Source organism: Amblyomma americanum, chromosome 4 (assembly GCF_052857255.1).
Source record: "Amblyomma americanum isolate KBUSLIRL-KWMA chromosome 4, ASM5285725v1, whole genome shotgun sequence".
NCBI classification, from domain to species: domain Eukaryota; kingdom Metazoa; phylum Arthropoda; class Arachnida; order Ixodida; family Ixodidae; genus Amblyomma; species Amblyomma americanum.
Genome location: NC_135500.1, coordinates 34,408,512 through 34,425,684, shown reverse-complemented (window position 1 = coordinate 34,425,684; position 17,173 = coordinate 34,408,512). Strand labels below are relative to the sequence as shown.

At 43.3% G+C, this 17,173-nt stretch overlaps 1 protein-coding gene across 2 annotated transcripts; it reads left to right on the top strand.

The window, feature by feature from the left end:
• The first annotated feature begins 4,981 nt into the window (after positions 1-4,981).
• LOC144130067 (uncharacterized) lies at positions 4,982-7,859 on the top strand. Of its 2 annotated transcripts, XM_077664089.1 has the most exons (5): positions 4,982-5,690; positions 5,752-5,851; positions 6,452-6,629; positions 6,774-6,892; positions 6,970-7,859. In XM_077664089.1, exons 1-5 carry the CDS (start codon positions 5,284-5,286, stop codon positions 7,288-7,290), a joined length of 1,125 nt encoding a protein of 374 aa, XP_077520215.1. In that variant the 5' UTR covers positions 4,982-5,283; the 3' UTR covers positions 7,291-7,859. The 2 variants fall into 2 exon arrangements, with proteins under 2 accessions (XP_077520215.1, XP_077520216.1); XM_077664090.1 differs by having other exon boundaries at positions 4,982-5,851.
• The last annotated feature ends 9,314 nt before the right edge of the window (positions 7,860-17,173 follow it).

Sequence of the window (17,173 nt, the reverse complement as noted above, 5' to 3'; positions counted from 1 at the left end):
TGAGCAAGCGGTAACCGAAACAAAAACAAAAAAGTTAACAAGGATTATTTAAGGGCGGCATCTAAAAATTCGAACTCGGACGAAAAAACTGAAACAGATGGGGTGCTGACACACCTATTGCCAAGTTTCCTTATGTAAAAAGCCTCAGGACATTCACGTGCCTTCTTATCTGTGCTTTTGCCAAGAACCCTAGTCTGACTCAATCGTGCCTCGCATCCGTCGCAACCCATAATATGCGCTACCAAATGTGCATATTTATCCTTTAAATCTGATAAATTTCGGGCATGTTCCCCCAAGCGCTCGTTGATGCAGCGCCCAGTCTGGCCAACATAGGTCTTCCCACACGTTAAGGGGATAGCATAGACCACTCCTGCGGAACACATGAATGGAGAGTCGTGCCTTATCTGGCAACCCCGCTTTCTTGGGCTGCAAATACGGGGGCACAGCTTTTTCAGCTTGTTGGGGGCGGAAAAAACGACACTCACCCCATGCCTGTTGGCCACTTTCTTCAAGTTGTGAGCAATTTTGTGCAAGTAAGGCACCACCAACGGCTTCTGTGACCTGCAACGAACTTCTCCGGAGTTTCCTAATCATTCACGGTATTACTGAGGAACCTGGCGCAACAGAAGCTACGCTGAAAGATAAGATAATCAAATAAGTTTTTGAGGACAAGCTTCAAGTCAGTTGCCAATCTATAGGGCGCATTCATAGGTTGGGGCGTAGGATCGACAAACGCCTTTTATTCTCTATTTGCAGAAAAAAAGACAACAATGGAAAATGTTACCAAGCTAAAAGGCTCAGGAATATCAATTCAGAATGACTATTCCCAATCTACGCTGCAGACACGAAAACTGCTTTGGGACAGTGCGAAGGAAGCTTAGAGAGGGATCAAAAAAAGAAGGTCACCCTTAATCATGACAAGCTAAAAGTGGATAAAGATATGTTCTTCTGGGATAAATCACAAAATAAACGCGTAAAGATAGTCTACTCGGATAAGGGAGTAGATCAGGAGGACACAGCGTGACACGGCTTACCAGATCAGAGCAAACATTTGCGCATAATAAACATCAACGCGCGTAGTTGAGTTAATAAGACAGACTTGCTTGAAATAATGCTATTACAATATGATCCGCACGTTACAGTGATTACTGAGACATGGCTTCACAGTGATGTGAATGATAAGGACGTTTTCCCTCCTTCTTACCCTGTATTTCGAAAACACAGAGAATCTAGGGGTGGTGGAGTGGCTATCCTAATTAAGAAACAAATTGAAGTCGTTTTGCAAGATGACGTACATGATATTGAATGCCTATGCGTGAAACTCTCCTGTTGGGGACTAAACTGTTTTATATGCTCTTTATAGGCCTCCTAGTTCTGAAACCGACTACTTAACGAAACTAGAAAATCGTACGTCACAATACCAAAACAGCAAAATTTTATTGATGGGTGACTTCAACTTGCCAGGTGTGGATTGGGAACTTCTTGAGTGTCTTGGTGCTTGCACAAAGCAAGCCAACGTATTGTTTAAAATAATGCTTACCCACAACCTGACGCAAATAGTTCCAGAACCAACACGTAAAGTCGGTTCCACGAATTCGTTGTTAGATTTGCTGTTCGTCCCACGCGACATTGTAAATTTTACTGTTTCTGTGGAACAAGGCCTGTCTGACCATCACTTGGTTACTGCTTCATTTCCCCTAGTACGGCAAGCAAAAAAGAAACACTCATCGCCACGTTACCTTAAAGATTATTTGCGTGCCAATGACGCATCTGTCATTGAAAATCTGGGAACCTGCCTTGTTGATTTCGATGATGCCGATGTCTGCGCACTCTGGGACAGATTTAAAAAAACCTGTTTGCATTGTATAAAAACATTTGTACCAAGCAGGCACAAAAATGAAAGAAAGGAAACCCCGTGGATGACACGCAATATAATTCAAATGAGGCAAAGGGTAAAACGGCACAAGAGGAAACACGCAGATCCTGAAGCACTCAAGAAATTGCTGGAAAATCTGGCACGTGCCTTACGTGACTCAAAAAATTATTTCTTCAACACATCTTTTCAAAACTTTATAAAAACCGAGCCAAGTAAGTTTTGGAATTATATTAGTGAAAAAAAGAAAGCAGTCACACAAATTTTAGTGAACAACACTACGGTATGTGAACCAAAGGCTATTGCTGAGCATTTTAATAGTTATTTTCAAAGTGTATTTTCTGCCCCGAGCACATGTACCGTCAACAGCCGAGTGTATTATACCGCCGAACTGAATTTTATTTCTTACCCTGGTGTGTTTTCCATGTTACTGAACCTAAAAACCAAAAAAGCATGTGGTCCTGACTACATTACAAATGCATTTCTGCGACGCTATGCCGAAACTCTGGCTAAATTCCTTTTGATAATTTTTCGCGCTTCAATGGCAACAGGTAAAATACCTGATGACCGGAGGACAGCCCGAATTGTTCCCGTTTTTAAAAAAGGAGACCGTCTTCTTTTGCAGAACTACCGTCCCATATCACTGACGTCCCCGTGCTGTAAGCTTTTAGAACATATAGTTGCACACTGTATGAACGAATTTTTAGAAAAAAATCTCGTGCTAACTGGCTTCCAGCACGGGTTCAGAAAAGGATTCTCGACGGTAACACGACTTATAACAGTAATAAATTCATTTGCTTCCTGCATAGATAATAAAGGCCAAATCGATGCAATATTTTTGGATTTTAGCAAGGCATTTGATTAAGTTCCTCGTGATAAACTAATCTTTAAAATGAAAGAAATTGGCATTCCTGATATTTTAGTAACATGGATTACTGCATACTTAAAAGACCGTAAACAGTTTGTTGAAGTGGGTGGACAACGTTCGGGCTCTCTTCCAGTTTAATCCGGTGTTCCTCAGGGAAGAGTTTTGGGCCCTCTGCTTTTCCTCTAGTATGCCAATGATATTGTTCAAGTTGTAAGCCCGCCAGTGCAGATTCGATTGTTCGCTGATGATTGCCTTCTCTACCAAAGAAGTTACAAATAAGGAGGATCAGAGTGACCTGGACAAAGCTTTCAACAACGTTTTCGACTGGTGCGACCGATGGGGAACGATTCTGAATGCTGATAAAAGTGTGTATATGCCTATAACCCGTAAAACTATATGACATAGCTACACATATAAAGTAGGCTCTTTCCCTCTTCAACAAGTATCCAACTACAAATACCTAGGGGTAGCCATAAGTAGCAATCTATCGAGGAACTTGCATATAAACAATATCGGCTCTGCTGCGTTTCAAAAATTGTGCTGCTTAAGACATTAACTAAAAAATGCCCCTTCTAACATTAAGCTACTTTGTTATTCTTCAATAATTAGACCTAAACTCGATTATGCTTGCATAGTGTGGGACCCGTATACTAAATCTAACGTAAAAAATCTGGAAAGAATACAGAGAAGAGCTGTCAGGTTTATTTTTAATAAATATGCAAGGACTGACTCCCCAACTACTTTAATGGAGGTTCATAAAATTGAACCACTTGAACATCGTAGAAGAAAGCTTAGGTTAGAATTTATTTCTCTCTTATTACATAACAAACTTGGTTTAGATCCCTTATCATTCTTAACGACGGCACCAACCACAAAAACTCGTCAACACCACCCCAGGTCTCTAACCCCTATATTCACTAGAACAGACACAAGTTTTTGTTTTTTCCACGCACAATAACAGATTGGAATCAGCTAATTAAACCATTGTACCATGAGTTTTAACAAATTATTGCTATATTGTGTTCTTTTTTTTTTTGAAGTGTTGCGTTTTCTTTGTAGTTTGTTTGACTTGTTCCCCCACCCTGCTTGGACTCGGTGTCCGCAGTATTTTGTAAATAAATAATAAATAAATAAATACGTGTTTAATGGCCGCATTTTATCTTCTCCCCTTTTTATTTCTTTTATTTTACCTTTTCCGCACGGCTTGCCTTCAGTCTTTTATCTCCCGAATTCCTTACCCCACGCAGAGTAGGATGCCAGTTGTTTATAAACGCCCGCTGAATTGTTTTTTTTTTTTAATTAAAGGGTTTCTCTCTCGCAGAAGAAAATGACTGTGCATTTTAACGAGAAGTGAGTATACCCGCGGCAAAACCGCAACCCTGACATTTCATCGTGAGAAATCAATTAACAATAGGCATTTTGATTATGGGCAGCCATCGTGGAGTGCATGTTGCCGGTTACAATGTCGCTTTTCGGTCTAGTTGCTAGGCCTAAATGCTAAGCCCAACAGTGATGGAGCACTTACTTGGGGTTTTAGTCGGTCCTTATTGTTTCATCATCTTCCCCTTCTCGTTCAGTGCTCTTCGTACTGTGGGCGCAGTGTAGTTCCACCGCAGCGGCGGGTTCGCATCTAGGCTTTGGCCCAACCAGTGCGCTCGTCGTCGGCAACATGCTGGAGGCAGTAGCCACCGTAGGCCGAGCTCGTGAAAGTGGTCGCCGCTCGTCGTCTGTGCATACGACGCGCGGCAAGAGTTAACGTTAAATCTCGCCGCGCGTCGTATGCACAGACGACGGGGGGCGACCGCTCATTGTACCATGAGGAGCTTCAGAATGTGCACAAACTATTGCTTCCAGCATACCGGTATCAGTGAAATTATTTTTGTGAAATTTGATTTTTCGGGTTGCCCGATTTTTCAGTCGTTTTCACGGTCCCTCGAGAGTCCGAAAAAAAGTACCTGTGGTTCAACCCGGCTGAACCTAGCAAGACGAGCGAAAAGCTCTGTTACGGTTAGCACGCGCCACACGTCTTTATATAGGGAATGGCGTGCCATGCAGTTTCCGGCATTTGCGGGAGTGCCGTCGGCTCTGCATACGCAGCTGTGGCGAGGCGCCAAGGTAAATCCGCCTTGGAGGCGCAGCGAGTCACGTGATTCGATAGTTGCGAGGCGAGCAAGCGCCGTCGGCTCAATGCTGTGGCGGGGCAAGTCACGTGTCATGACATCAGAGCCAAGCCTGCGCTGGGGCCAGATTCCACTTCGGTTCCGTCTCCGAACCGTTCCTTTTCAGAGTGACGTCAAAATGACGACAGCGAAGTACGTGAGGAGAAAGAAGGGGAAGCCAACGGCCAATCGACGAGCGCCCGACCTTGCGGGAGCCCGTCCCACGACTGCCTGGCTTTTTCGGGGGCCGTACACTAAAAAATAGGTTGTTTTAAAAAGAAATCAAATATCACAAATAATTGGTAACACATATTATTTAATAAGAAGTCGCAGTGCGTGCAAGAGAGTGCAGTAAAGAACTATTTCGACGTTTCTTTTGGTACATGTTTCCCTTTTCTGTCGGTAGATGGTATCGCATACGCGCGCGCGCGGTGCCATCTGTGAAACCCACATGTTTTTTCGCGCGCGTTGAAGTTTCGTCTGCCTTTTGTCCGTTTCTGACAAGAAGACTCGCAATGGCAGAAGCAGCGACTCGCCGGCCTCTTGGCCCCCATGTTTCGCCGCGACAGCGTACTCTGCTTGTAGAGTTTATGGAGGAACACCCGTGGCTCGTGAAAGGGTCATCCGTTTTAACGCCAGAAATCACGAAAGCAAGCAAAGCGCTGTTGTGGCGGGAGCTTGCAAATATTTTAAATGCAGAGGGGCCAGCAAAGAAAACAGCGGACCAGTGGCGGCAGTACTGGAAAAAAGAAGTATATAACTCCCGCCACGACGTGGCCGCTGAACACAGGTGAGTGCAGTGATCCAGTGCACTTTTGCTTTCGCGTAACAAGCGGCTCGTTTACTCCTAGGGGTACCGGCGGCGGCCGTCTGTGCGGGCTGCGGGGCCGCATCCTCGCCCTTGTCGGGCGCTCAAGTGCAGTGGGCGTGTGTGAAGGATTTTTCGAAGAGGTATGTTCGACATGAACTGCATATTTCCTAACAGAGGGCGTAATTAGAGAAGCTATTTCAAAAGTAAATGGAGGTGGTTGCAAGTAATCGCGATCCTTAGACCAGTGACTACGTTTTATCTATTTGGTGAACTGATGGTATGCTTTCAGCGTTACTTTTCTCGGTCCCCTTTACGGCATCTGAAAAAAAAAAAAATCCGTTAGTAGTAATCTTCTGTTTACTGTGAATGCACCTTTGTTTGGAGTAGTAATAAACATTAGTCAGGTGCGAAATTCCCAATGGATTATCATTGAACACTGTATATATACAACACCGCACAAGCATTTTTGGGAGATTATTTATGCAGACCTACGTTGCAGGGTGATTACACAATGTCTAATTGATCCAGTTAGTTTGAGTTCGCAAAAATTGAACTGCAATCATATTAAAAATGTTGTGTTGAGTGATGTGTTAAGAAAATTTATTTTGTTCTTAATCGTAGCCTCTTTGGTTTTCATTCATTTTACACTTTGCTACAATTATATATTAATTATTGAGGTTATTTAAGCAGACCGTGGAGTCAAAGTACCACTGCTCATTGTGGTGGCCTTGTACACTCAGGATAGCAGCCGGCCGCCTTCTGCACAATCCCTGGATGGGCATGCTTCAAGCCTCCAGCTCACTCCAACAACTGCTGTGCAGCCCGTCACAGCTCCTGCTGACCCAGCCACTCCACGTCTGCGACGATTTCCATCACGTGTTTCTGTTGGAGATCGACCCGGAACGAGTGGCTTGTCACGTAAGTTCAGCAATGCACACGATTCGTCACCAGTGATATCAAGCTTCCCTACTGCATGTCATTGTATATACTGTTATCTTATGTTCAGTTCTATACTGTATAGGTGAAGCGCTGCAACAATGTCTTTTCTGTGGGTATCCTCAGGGACAAGCCAGCAGCAGGAGCGGTGCACACCATCACGCAGGCCAGCTGCTGAAGATTTCCTGCCAGAAATTGTTGCTGGCTACCAAAAGTCATTAGACGTGGCAGCTGAAATCAAATCTGTATGTACATATACCATTTGCTGCATGGTTGTTAGCAAGGAAGAGTAATATAACAGTCAGTGCTATTCTGGAAACAGGAACTGCAGCAGCTTAAAGACGAGGTGGGTGCTGTTGCGACAAGCTTCCAGCGAGAGGCAGAGACGATGCTGGGCCAATCAGCTACCCTGAATCGCCTGGCTGCTGCTACAGAGGCACTGGCTGACTCGCAAGCACGCCAGGCCACAGCACTGGAGCGGATGGCAGCCATTCAAGAGAACGGACTGGCCAACGAATCTGCAAACCAGGCTCGTATTGTTGCTGCTGTGGAGCGGCTGGCAATTACAGGGCAGTTCATTCTGCAGCAAGTTCAGTGGCTGTCCACCGTCACCCCTATCAGTGGGGAACCTCCAGCTAAATAGCGTCATGGTTTTTGTATTTTATTCCACTTCTGTCAATTTGAGTTCTAAAGGTTCTTTTTAAATGTTACTATTGCCATCCTACTTATTATGCTATTCCAGACAACTGAAGTTTTGTGTGTAGACAAGTGTCTTTCAATTTTATTCATTTTGGTTTACATCTTTTTATTTTGCTATATTATCCAAACCAGCTACTCCAGACAATTGTTTCATTTTGTGTGTAGGCAAGAATATTTGCTTTTCATTCATTTCTGTTCGCATCACTTTATGTTATATTACCCAAAACAGCCACGATTACTTTGTGTACATTTCTTGTTACTACCGTTATTTTACATTGTTAATCCTGTCAGCTGTGATAGTCTCTGGGCAGTGTGCAACCAATAATAAGTGCAATTTGTTATTTTAGCTCACTATATCATTTTCTTTCACAGGGTTATCCTATCTCAGCCAAATACTTTGTGATGTTATGGCATTGTTTATCCTGTCAGCTGTGATAGTCTCTGGGCAGTGTGCAACCAATATTAAGTGCAATTTGTTATTTTAGCTCACTATATCATTTTCTTTCACAGGGTTATCCTATCTCAGCCAAATACTCTGTGATGTTATGGCATTGTTTATCCTGTCAGCTGTGATAGTCTCTGGGCAGTGTGCAACCAATATTAAGTACAATTTGTTATTTTAGCTCACTATATCATTTTCTTTCACAGGGTTATCCTATCTCAGCCAAATACTTTGTGATGTTATGGCATTGTTTATCCTGTCAGCTGTGATAGTCTCTGGGCAGTGTGCAACCAATAATAACTGCAATTTGTTATTTTAGCTCACTATATCATTTTCTTTCACAGGGTTATCCTATCTCAGCCAAATACTCTGTGATGTTATGGCATTGTTTATCCTGTCAGCTGTGATAGTCTCTGGGCAGTGTGCAACCAATAATAACTGCAATTTGTTATTTTAGCTCACTATATCATTTTCTTTCACAGGGTTATCCTATCTCAGCCAAATACTTTGTGATGTTATGGCATTGTTTATCCTGTCAGCTGTGATAGTCTCTGGGCAGTGTGCAACCAATAATAACTGCAATTTGTTATTTTAGCTCACTATATCATTTTCTTTCACAGGGTTATGCTATCTCAGCCAAATACTTTGTGATGTTATGGCATTGTTTATCCTGTCAGCTGTGATAGTCTCTGGGCAGTGTGCAACCAATAATAACTGCAATTTGTTATTTTAGCTCACTATATCATTTTCTTTCACAGGGTTATGCTATCTCAGCCAAATACTTTGTGATGTTATGGCATTGTTTATCCTGTCAGCTGTGATAGTCTCCGGGCAGTGTGCAACCAATAATACTAACTGCAATTTGTTATTTTAGCTCACTATATCATTTTCTTTCACAGGGTTATGCTATCTCAGCCAAATACTTTGTGATGTTATGGCATTGTTTATCCTGTCAGCTGTGATAGTCTCTGGGCAGTGTGCAACCAATAATAACTGCAATTTGTTATTTTAGCTCACTATATCATTTTCTTTCACAGGGTTATGCTATCTCACCCAAATACTTTGTGATGTTATGGCATTGTTTATCCTGTCAGCTGTGATAGTCTCTGGGCAGTGTGCAACCAATAATAACTGCAATTTGTTATTTTAGCTCACTATATCATTTTCTTTCACAGGGTTATCCTATCTCAGCCAAATACTCTGTGATGTTATGGCATTGTTTATCCTGTCAGCTGTGATAGTCTCTGGGCAGTGTGCAACCAATAATAACTGCAATTTGTTATTTTAGCTCACTATATCATTTTCTTTCACAGGGTTATCCTATCTCAGCCAAATACTTTGTGATGTTATGGCATTGTTTATCCTGTCAGCTGTGATAGTCTCTGGGCAGTGTGCAACCAATAATAACTGCAATTTATTTTAGCTCACTATATCATTTTCTTTCACAGGGTTATCCTATCTCAGCCAAATACTCTGTGATGTTATGGCATTGTTTATCCTGTCAGCTGTGATAGTCTCTGGCTGCAACCAATAATAACTGCAATTTGTTATTTTAGCTCACTATATCATTTTCTTTCACAGGGTTATCCTATCTCAGCCAAATACTTTGTGATGTTATGGCATTGTTTATCCTGTCAGCTGTGATAGTCTCTGGGCAGTGTGCAACCAATATTAAGTGCAATTTGTTATTTTAGCTCACTATATCATTTTCTTTCACAGGGTTATCCTATCTCAGCCAAATACTTTGTGATGTTATGGCATTGTTTATCCTGTCAGCTGTGATAGTCTCTGGGCAGTGTGCAACCAATAACTGCAATTTATTTTAGCTCACTATATCATTTTCTTTCACAGTGTTATCCTATCTCAGCCAAATACTTTGTGATGTTATGGCATTGTTTATCCTGTCAGCTGTGATAGTCTCTGGGCAGTGTGCAACCAATAATAACTGCAATTTGTTATTTTAGCTCACTATATCATTTTCTTTCACAGGGTTATCCTATCTCAGCCAAATACTTTGTGATGTTATGGCATTGTTTATCCTGTCAGCTGTGATAGTCTCTGGGCAGTGTGCAACCAATAATAACTGCAATTTGTTATTTTAGCTCACTATATCATTTTCTTTCACAGGGTTATCCTATCTCAGCCAAATACTTTGTGATGTTATGGCATTGTTTATCCTGTCAGCTGTGATAGTCTCTGGGCAGTGTGCAACCAATAATAACTGCAATTTATTTTAGCTCACTATATCATTTTCTTTCACAGGGTTATCCTATCTCAGCCAAATACTCTGTGATGTTATGGCATTGTTTATCCTGTCAGCTGTGATAGTCTCTGGGCAGTGTGCAACCAATAATAACTGCAATTTGTTATTTTAGCTCACTATATCATTTTCTTTCACAGGGTTATCCTATCTCAGCCAAATACTTTGTGATGTTATGGCATTGTTTATCCTGTCAGCTGTGATAGTCTCTGGGCAGTGTGCAACCAATAATAACTGCAATTTATTTTAGCTCACTATATCATTTTCTTTCACAGGGTTATCCTATCTCAGCCAAATACTTTGTGATGTTATGGCATTGTTTATCCTGTCAGCTGTGATAGTCTCTGGGCAGTGTGCAACCAATAATAACTGCAATTTATTTTAGCTCACTATATCATTTTCTTTCACAGTGTTATCCTATCTCAGCCAAATACTCTGTGATGTTATGGCATTGTTTATCCTGTCAGCTGTGATAGTCTCTGGGCAGTGTGCAACCAATAATAACTGCAATTTGTTATTTTAGCTCACTATATCATTTTCTTTCACAATGTTATCCTATCTCAGCAAAATACTCTGTGAGGTTATGGCAGTAGTGCATACATTTGGGTGCAGCTTCTTGCTGTAGCCATTGCACAGAGACAAGTTCTGATGTGATTTTTTGTATAAGTATCAAAGTCATCAAGAAGCACCATGTGATATATAATTTGGTTACCAAGAATGCTCTCTGTCTCAATAATTCAGTCGAGCACATTTTGTAGCAGTGTTATTCATTTCTGCCAAGATGTCCAGTGATGAAGAGGCTCAGTGCATCATAAATAGCCACAAGCAGATTTTATTTTCAGTGTCAATTATTCATACCAAACCAGGCAGCTGTGTTAGGTCTTATAACAGCAGCTATTGCTACAATGGTATAACTCCTATGCAAAAGGAAAACAGGACCAGAAACAACAGTCATAATGCTGAATGTTGAGGTTGGAGTTGTTAAGTTTATGCTCAGTTTCCTCATACAGAAACTAAAGGACCCCGAACAAAAGGTTCTTTCTTGCACCTGACTAAGTTCAGGGCCCCATATAACCTGTGCACAGGAGAAACAGCGCTGTACAGATTAAATTGTGTTCTACACTCAAGGATACAAATTAAAAATGGAAAAATACAACAGTAATAAGCACTCAAAGAGCTAAACAAATTAAAAATGAACAAAACAACAACAATATGAATTGCAATATAATTTTGATATAAATCGTTACTGAACAGAACATTACCGATGCTCTCAAACAACGACAACATATGCATAAGCAGGACATTATTGGAAAAAGCTGATGTCACCTTGACTGCTTCTTAAAGAAAAAGAGGGGATGAAAATAAATAAACGAGCTAACGGCAAGACAACGGCCCCTCACAAATATGGTATTCAATTATATGCATGCCATAAAAATTATCACCACTGCGGAGGCTCGGTGGTTATGGTGCTCGGCAGCTAATGTGGAAGGCGTGTGTTCGAACGTGCCCACAAAGATCGCATTTCGATGGAAGCAGATGTTTCAGGCCCACACACTGCACGAGATGTCAGTGCACAATAAAAAGATTTAGTGGAGCCCTTCAGTATGACATCTCTCAAAAACTGAATTGTTTGGGGAAGTACAACCCACCAATCTGAGCCAAACCATATATGCTATAGTGTATTGGAAAGCCACCTGACACTGTTTATCATGACATATCATAGGATATCAAAATTGATCTGCCTGCCTTTTTTACTGTTTCCTTACCAGCTGCGAACACATTGCATAAGCCTTACAAAAATCACTACTTTTGCGTGTGAGTACAGATCTGAGTCACCGTAGTGCACACAAGGAATACGTCTACTTAGGGCAGGTAGTGAGAGCTGATCTGGGTCATGAGGGAAATAACTAGAAGGATAAGAATGGGGTGGAGCGCATATGGCAGGTTCTCTCAGATCATGAATCGCAGGTTACCAATATCCCTCAAGAGAAAAGTGTACAACAGCTGTGTCTTGCCGGTGCTTACCTACGGGGTAGAAACATGGAGGCTAACGAAAAGGGTTCAGCTTGAGTTAAGGACAGCACAACGAGCCATGGAAAGGAAAATGATAGGTGTAACGTTAAGAGACCGGAAGCGCGCAGAGTGGGTGAGGGAACAAACACGGGTTAATGACATCCTAGTCGAAATCAAGAGGAAGAAATGGGCTTGGACAGAGCATGTGATGCGAAGGCAAGACAACCGCTGGTCCTTAAGGGTAACGGAGTGAATTCCTAGAGAAGGGAAGCGTAGCAGGGGGTGGCAGCAGGTTAGGTAGGCGGATGAGATTAAGAACTTTGCAGGCAAAGGGCGGATGCAGCTAGAAAAGGACAGGGTTAATTGGAGAGACATGGGAAAGGCCTTTGCCCTGCAGTGGGTGTAGTCAGGCTGATGATGATGATTAGTGAATGCATCACTGTGAGGTGTGTCGTCTCTGCCTGGCGAGCTGCCTTATCACACGCTGACGCACTCTTCTCAAATAAGAGTGTGCTGAAGGCGTGGTAGAGAGAATAAATGTACAATGCGGCACCGCACTGCCTTAGCTTTTGTTAGTGTGGAGCGAGTGGAAGGTGGTGGTACATTTTGTGCAGCAGTGTCATGCTCCTGCTCACTATCCTCGCTGTCGCTGTTGTCATCACTGCTACATGAGCCATCAAAAGGATCACCTTCTTCAAGGCACAGGTTGTGGAGCACTGCACATGCTGCAATAATGGTAGCTGAACGCTTGGGGCTGTAATGCAGAGTTCGATACCGTTGAAGGCACCGAAATCTGCTTTTCAGCACCCCAATGCAGCGCTCCACAGCTGTCCTCATTGAAGAGTGAGCATGATTGTAAGCCCCCTCTGGTGTCTGGAGGCTTGGATGGCCAGGCACAGGGGTCATCAGCCAGGGCTCAAGCGGGTAGCCACTGTCACCTGTGTAAAAATAAAAATAAAACCGTTCTCAGTCTCTGCATTTGCCTGCTTCGGATAAGACAGCTCACCAAGCAGAAACTCCCCAGGACGCAGTAGCCCTTGTTCGGCAATTCTCCGCCGCAGGAATGAATGCTTCCAGCAAAAAGCATCATGAGTGGATCCTGGTAGCCGCGGATCAATAGCCAGGATTCTCAGTTTTGAATCGGAGACCTGCAAATATACAAAGGTAGTATAAAGATTGACACATGCTGGAGACAAACTAATGGGTAGAAAAAAAAGCCATGGCTCTAATGCACTCTGAAATTTCCATAAAAGCAGCACACTGTTGGAACATGATATGAGCATTATTTTAATAACTATTCATGTTAAGTTTTTGCAAAGAAAGTGAAGGTGACATTATTCTAATAACAAATGATGCATTTTATACGTTGCTTTGCCGAGCATCCTGATATATATATATCAATTTTAACTGTTTTTCATGTAAGGCCACAATAACAGTATTGCGACGCAGAATGCAATATATTAAGAAAATAATGCGGAAACCTCGGCAGAATTTGTTTCTCGTAAGTATCGTTAGTTAACATGTTACCCGACAATGTAAATGACGTTTCCTCACTCTGATTTTGAGTGCATTCAAATTTAAGCATGCAAATGCACGCAATCCACGCCGGCGGCTGAAATTCGCGAATTATGGTTTTGTTTTAACGAGTGGACAGACTTGTAGTACTTACCAACATCGTGTTTAGGGCGTAGTAGCCCTTTCTCGTCATGAATGCCTGCGTTTCACCAGGGCTGAGGCCTTTGGGCTGACTGATGGCAACGAGGGTTCCATCGATGCAGCCAACGACACCAGGAATTCGGCCGCAGTGCAAAAATTCTGCCACTGCCTGCTGCTTTTCCGCTGGCGCGGATGGAAAGGTCACCCACCCTTTTCGTTTGCCTACGCGAGTTATAGCTAGTGCTACTGCGCTGATGCAGCGGCTCATTGAGGACTGCGAGAGTTGGATGGTCACCTCACTGCCGACAGAAGTCTGAAAGCTCCCGGTTGCAAAAAACCGAAGCGCACAGAGAACTTTCGCTTCTGTCGGCAGTCCGGTCGGCCCCCTTGTCCCGATTTCGCCCTCAAGATCAGCACACAGCCTACGCACCAGCGCCTCACTCATCCTGAAATGGCGGCGGAAATCCTCCTCCGGCAGATCGAAGGCATCTTCCCTGTTTTTAGGTCTTCTCTGCCCAGTGCGGCCGCAAAGAGCCGCGAAAAGATACGGGGTCATGGGCGCCGCCATGTTTGTTTACAAGCGGTTCCGCGAAGTGGACCTACTCGCCGCGGTTCTTGTGCCGGCCGGCGAAACGGTTCCTTTCGGCGCCGTGGCCACGCCCCGTGACGTAGACGAAAAACGCAGAGCCGCCTCCGGAAGTTTTTCGTCACGCCGGACGTGACGAAGATCGGCCAATGAGAGGAGACCAAAGGAACTGGTTCCCGAACGGAACCGCAGTGGGATCTGGCCCCTGGTTTGAAGGCCAACTTTCATTGCCACATGACCTTCAGCTTTGCACGAGAGGCGTAGAGCTTTCGCTCTAAAATCGGTTGTCAACTGTGAACATTAACAAATGTAAAATAACGTGTCTCATGACAAGGTGAATGTACCTCGGTGCACACACTTAACACTCAGTGTCAGATCGCGTCATTATACAGATACCTTGGCCTAACCATTTCTCCCACATTAAATTGGAAAGCTCACACTGACCAAATTACCAGCAACCCCAATCAAATGTTAGAATACTTAAGATGTAACATCAGCAAAAAGCCCCATTTCATTAAGGGGGGACACTGGTCTTAAAGCCATTTTACTTCATTTGCAACCAAAATTAATAAACTTTGAAAGTTTATGCAGTTCTTGTGCATATTCCGGAAATACTGTTATTTTTTGTGTGGGCCAATTAGTTCTTAAGATAATTACAAACAATGCACTAAAGTTTGGAAAAACAATAGAAAAATAACCCTCAACAAAACCTTACTATTTATGCATTCCTAAATAAAGACAGAAAGAGGAGGAGAGAGAGAGAGAATAAGGAACACAATGTTGCAAGCAGTTTTTTGATTAGATGATTATTTTTTATTTTATTGCAGGTTTAATTTCGTTGGTCCAAACATGCCGACACAGTGGTAGTACAAATTGCCATTCTAGAAAATTTCAAAGAGAAAATTGAGAAATCTGCTTGCAACATTGTGTGCTACACATACCTGACTTCGTGCTGAAAAAAAATTATTGCTCTATCCCACGGTCGAATAAAAATATTCTTCCACCGTGTTCTATCCTCAATAGATGCTGAGATATTGGATTTGCTAACTTGACAGGAGTCCAAAATTCACATTTTGAGAAAATGACAGAAAACTAAGAGAACTCAATTTCATGAGAGATGATGAAAAATAATGGCATGTTTGCACATGGTAATGGCTACCAAGCCTCAGGCATGTAATCTGAGTGACATTGTTCACCCGTATGGCCCTTTCTCCACACCTGCTGCCTGTTTTCAGATGCACATTTGTGTGCTGACACCTTCCTTCAGCTCAAGTCCGTTTCTTGACTGCATTAGCTTTCTTATTTTTGGTTGAGTCTAGCTGAAACTGCACAGTCCCCTCTAGTTCTCCGAGCTATTAGTTTTCAGATAAACAAATTCATGAGATAATTAAAACCAGTCTATTTCTTGGAGCTACATGGAAAAAAAAAAACTGCCGCCTAATTTAACCACTACGCCACTATTCTATTCACAGGCATCTCTGCTCGAAGTCGCCACACGGTCCTTCGCGTATCCGAGATAACATCAGCTGATGTTATCAAACCCCCCCCCCATGTCAGCCAGCGGTCCAAAGCTTCCTGTCCCCGCCGCTCGCTCGTGTGCACATGCCACCGAGAAACTGGTGGCCATCCTGTCAGCTTTTTATCTTGAGTCACTCGCAATAAGTGCTGCCGATGAAAGCTGCAAGGAACTATGGTCGACGACACTGCCGATTACCAACTTCGCCCTACTGCACGCTGACGCAGTGGTTCGCGGTCTGTCGCCATGTACACTATGCTATTGCCTGTTGTCATTGGCATGACGGCCACAGATCATAGTTTTCCGCCCTGCTGCCTATTTTTTACGCATTTATCGACTTTGCGATCGCTCACCAACGCGACTGATAATAGCGGGAAATTCAAACCAGCCAATAAAGAGCGCCGATTTCGGCACGTAGTACAAGGCAGCCGATCGCGAGGCCACGTTTTCGTTTTTGGCGTTTTTTACGGCTTTGAACAGGCGCAGCGGCCGCCGCATTGGCGCGAAAGTAAGCCGGCGAGCTCCACTATCAAACGAGACCAGAGAGAGAGCAGCTGATTGTGAACTGCACAGGCATAGAAAACCAGTGTATTTTGGTGCATCCTCGCGAATTTCTGCGCCGCAGCGGCACATTCATCGGGCAATTTCTCAAAAACTACGAGTCTCGGGCTCCAAACTTCACTTGTCGGTGGAAAAAAACCTCGCGAATCCGAATATCACAAAATTGAGAAATTGATACTTTCGTGAATTTTCGCTCTGAAGACCCGTGTCCCCCTTAAAGCTCTGTTCAAACTCTTTTCCGACCCAAACTTGAAGACGCTGCTGCCACCTGGTATAATAATAATAATAATTGGTTTTTGGGGAAGGAAATGGCGCTGTATCTGTCTCATATATATCCTTGGACACCTGAACCGCGCCGTAAGGGAAGGGATAAAGGAGGGAGTGAAAGAAGAAAGGAAGAATTAGGTGCCGTAGTGGAGGGCTCCGGAATAATTTCCACCACCTGGGGATCTTTAACGTGCACTGACATCGCACAGCACATGGGCGCCTTAGCGTTTTGCCTTCATAAAAATGCAGCCACCGCGGTCGGGTTCAAACCTGGGAACTCCGGATCAGTAGCCGAGTGCCCTAACCACTGAGCCACCGCGGCGGGTACTGTAATCCAAAATATTTTATCTCATGCTGTTGAAATGGTTCAAAATAATGCTATTCCATTTGTACTTTCCAATTATAAGCGAACAGCCAGCATTATGTTAACATCTAGCGTAGGTTTCCCGTGTCTGTCACTGCGCAAGAAAATTTTTCACATTTGCTTTTTTCATACATCTACTATCATGAGTCTCTACAGAGTGGA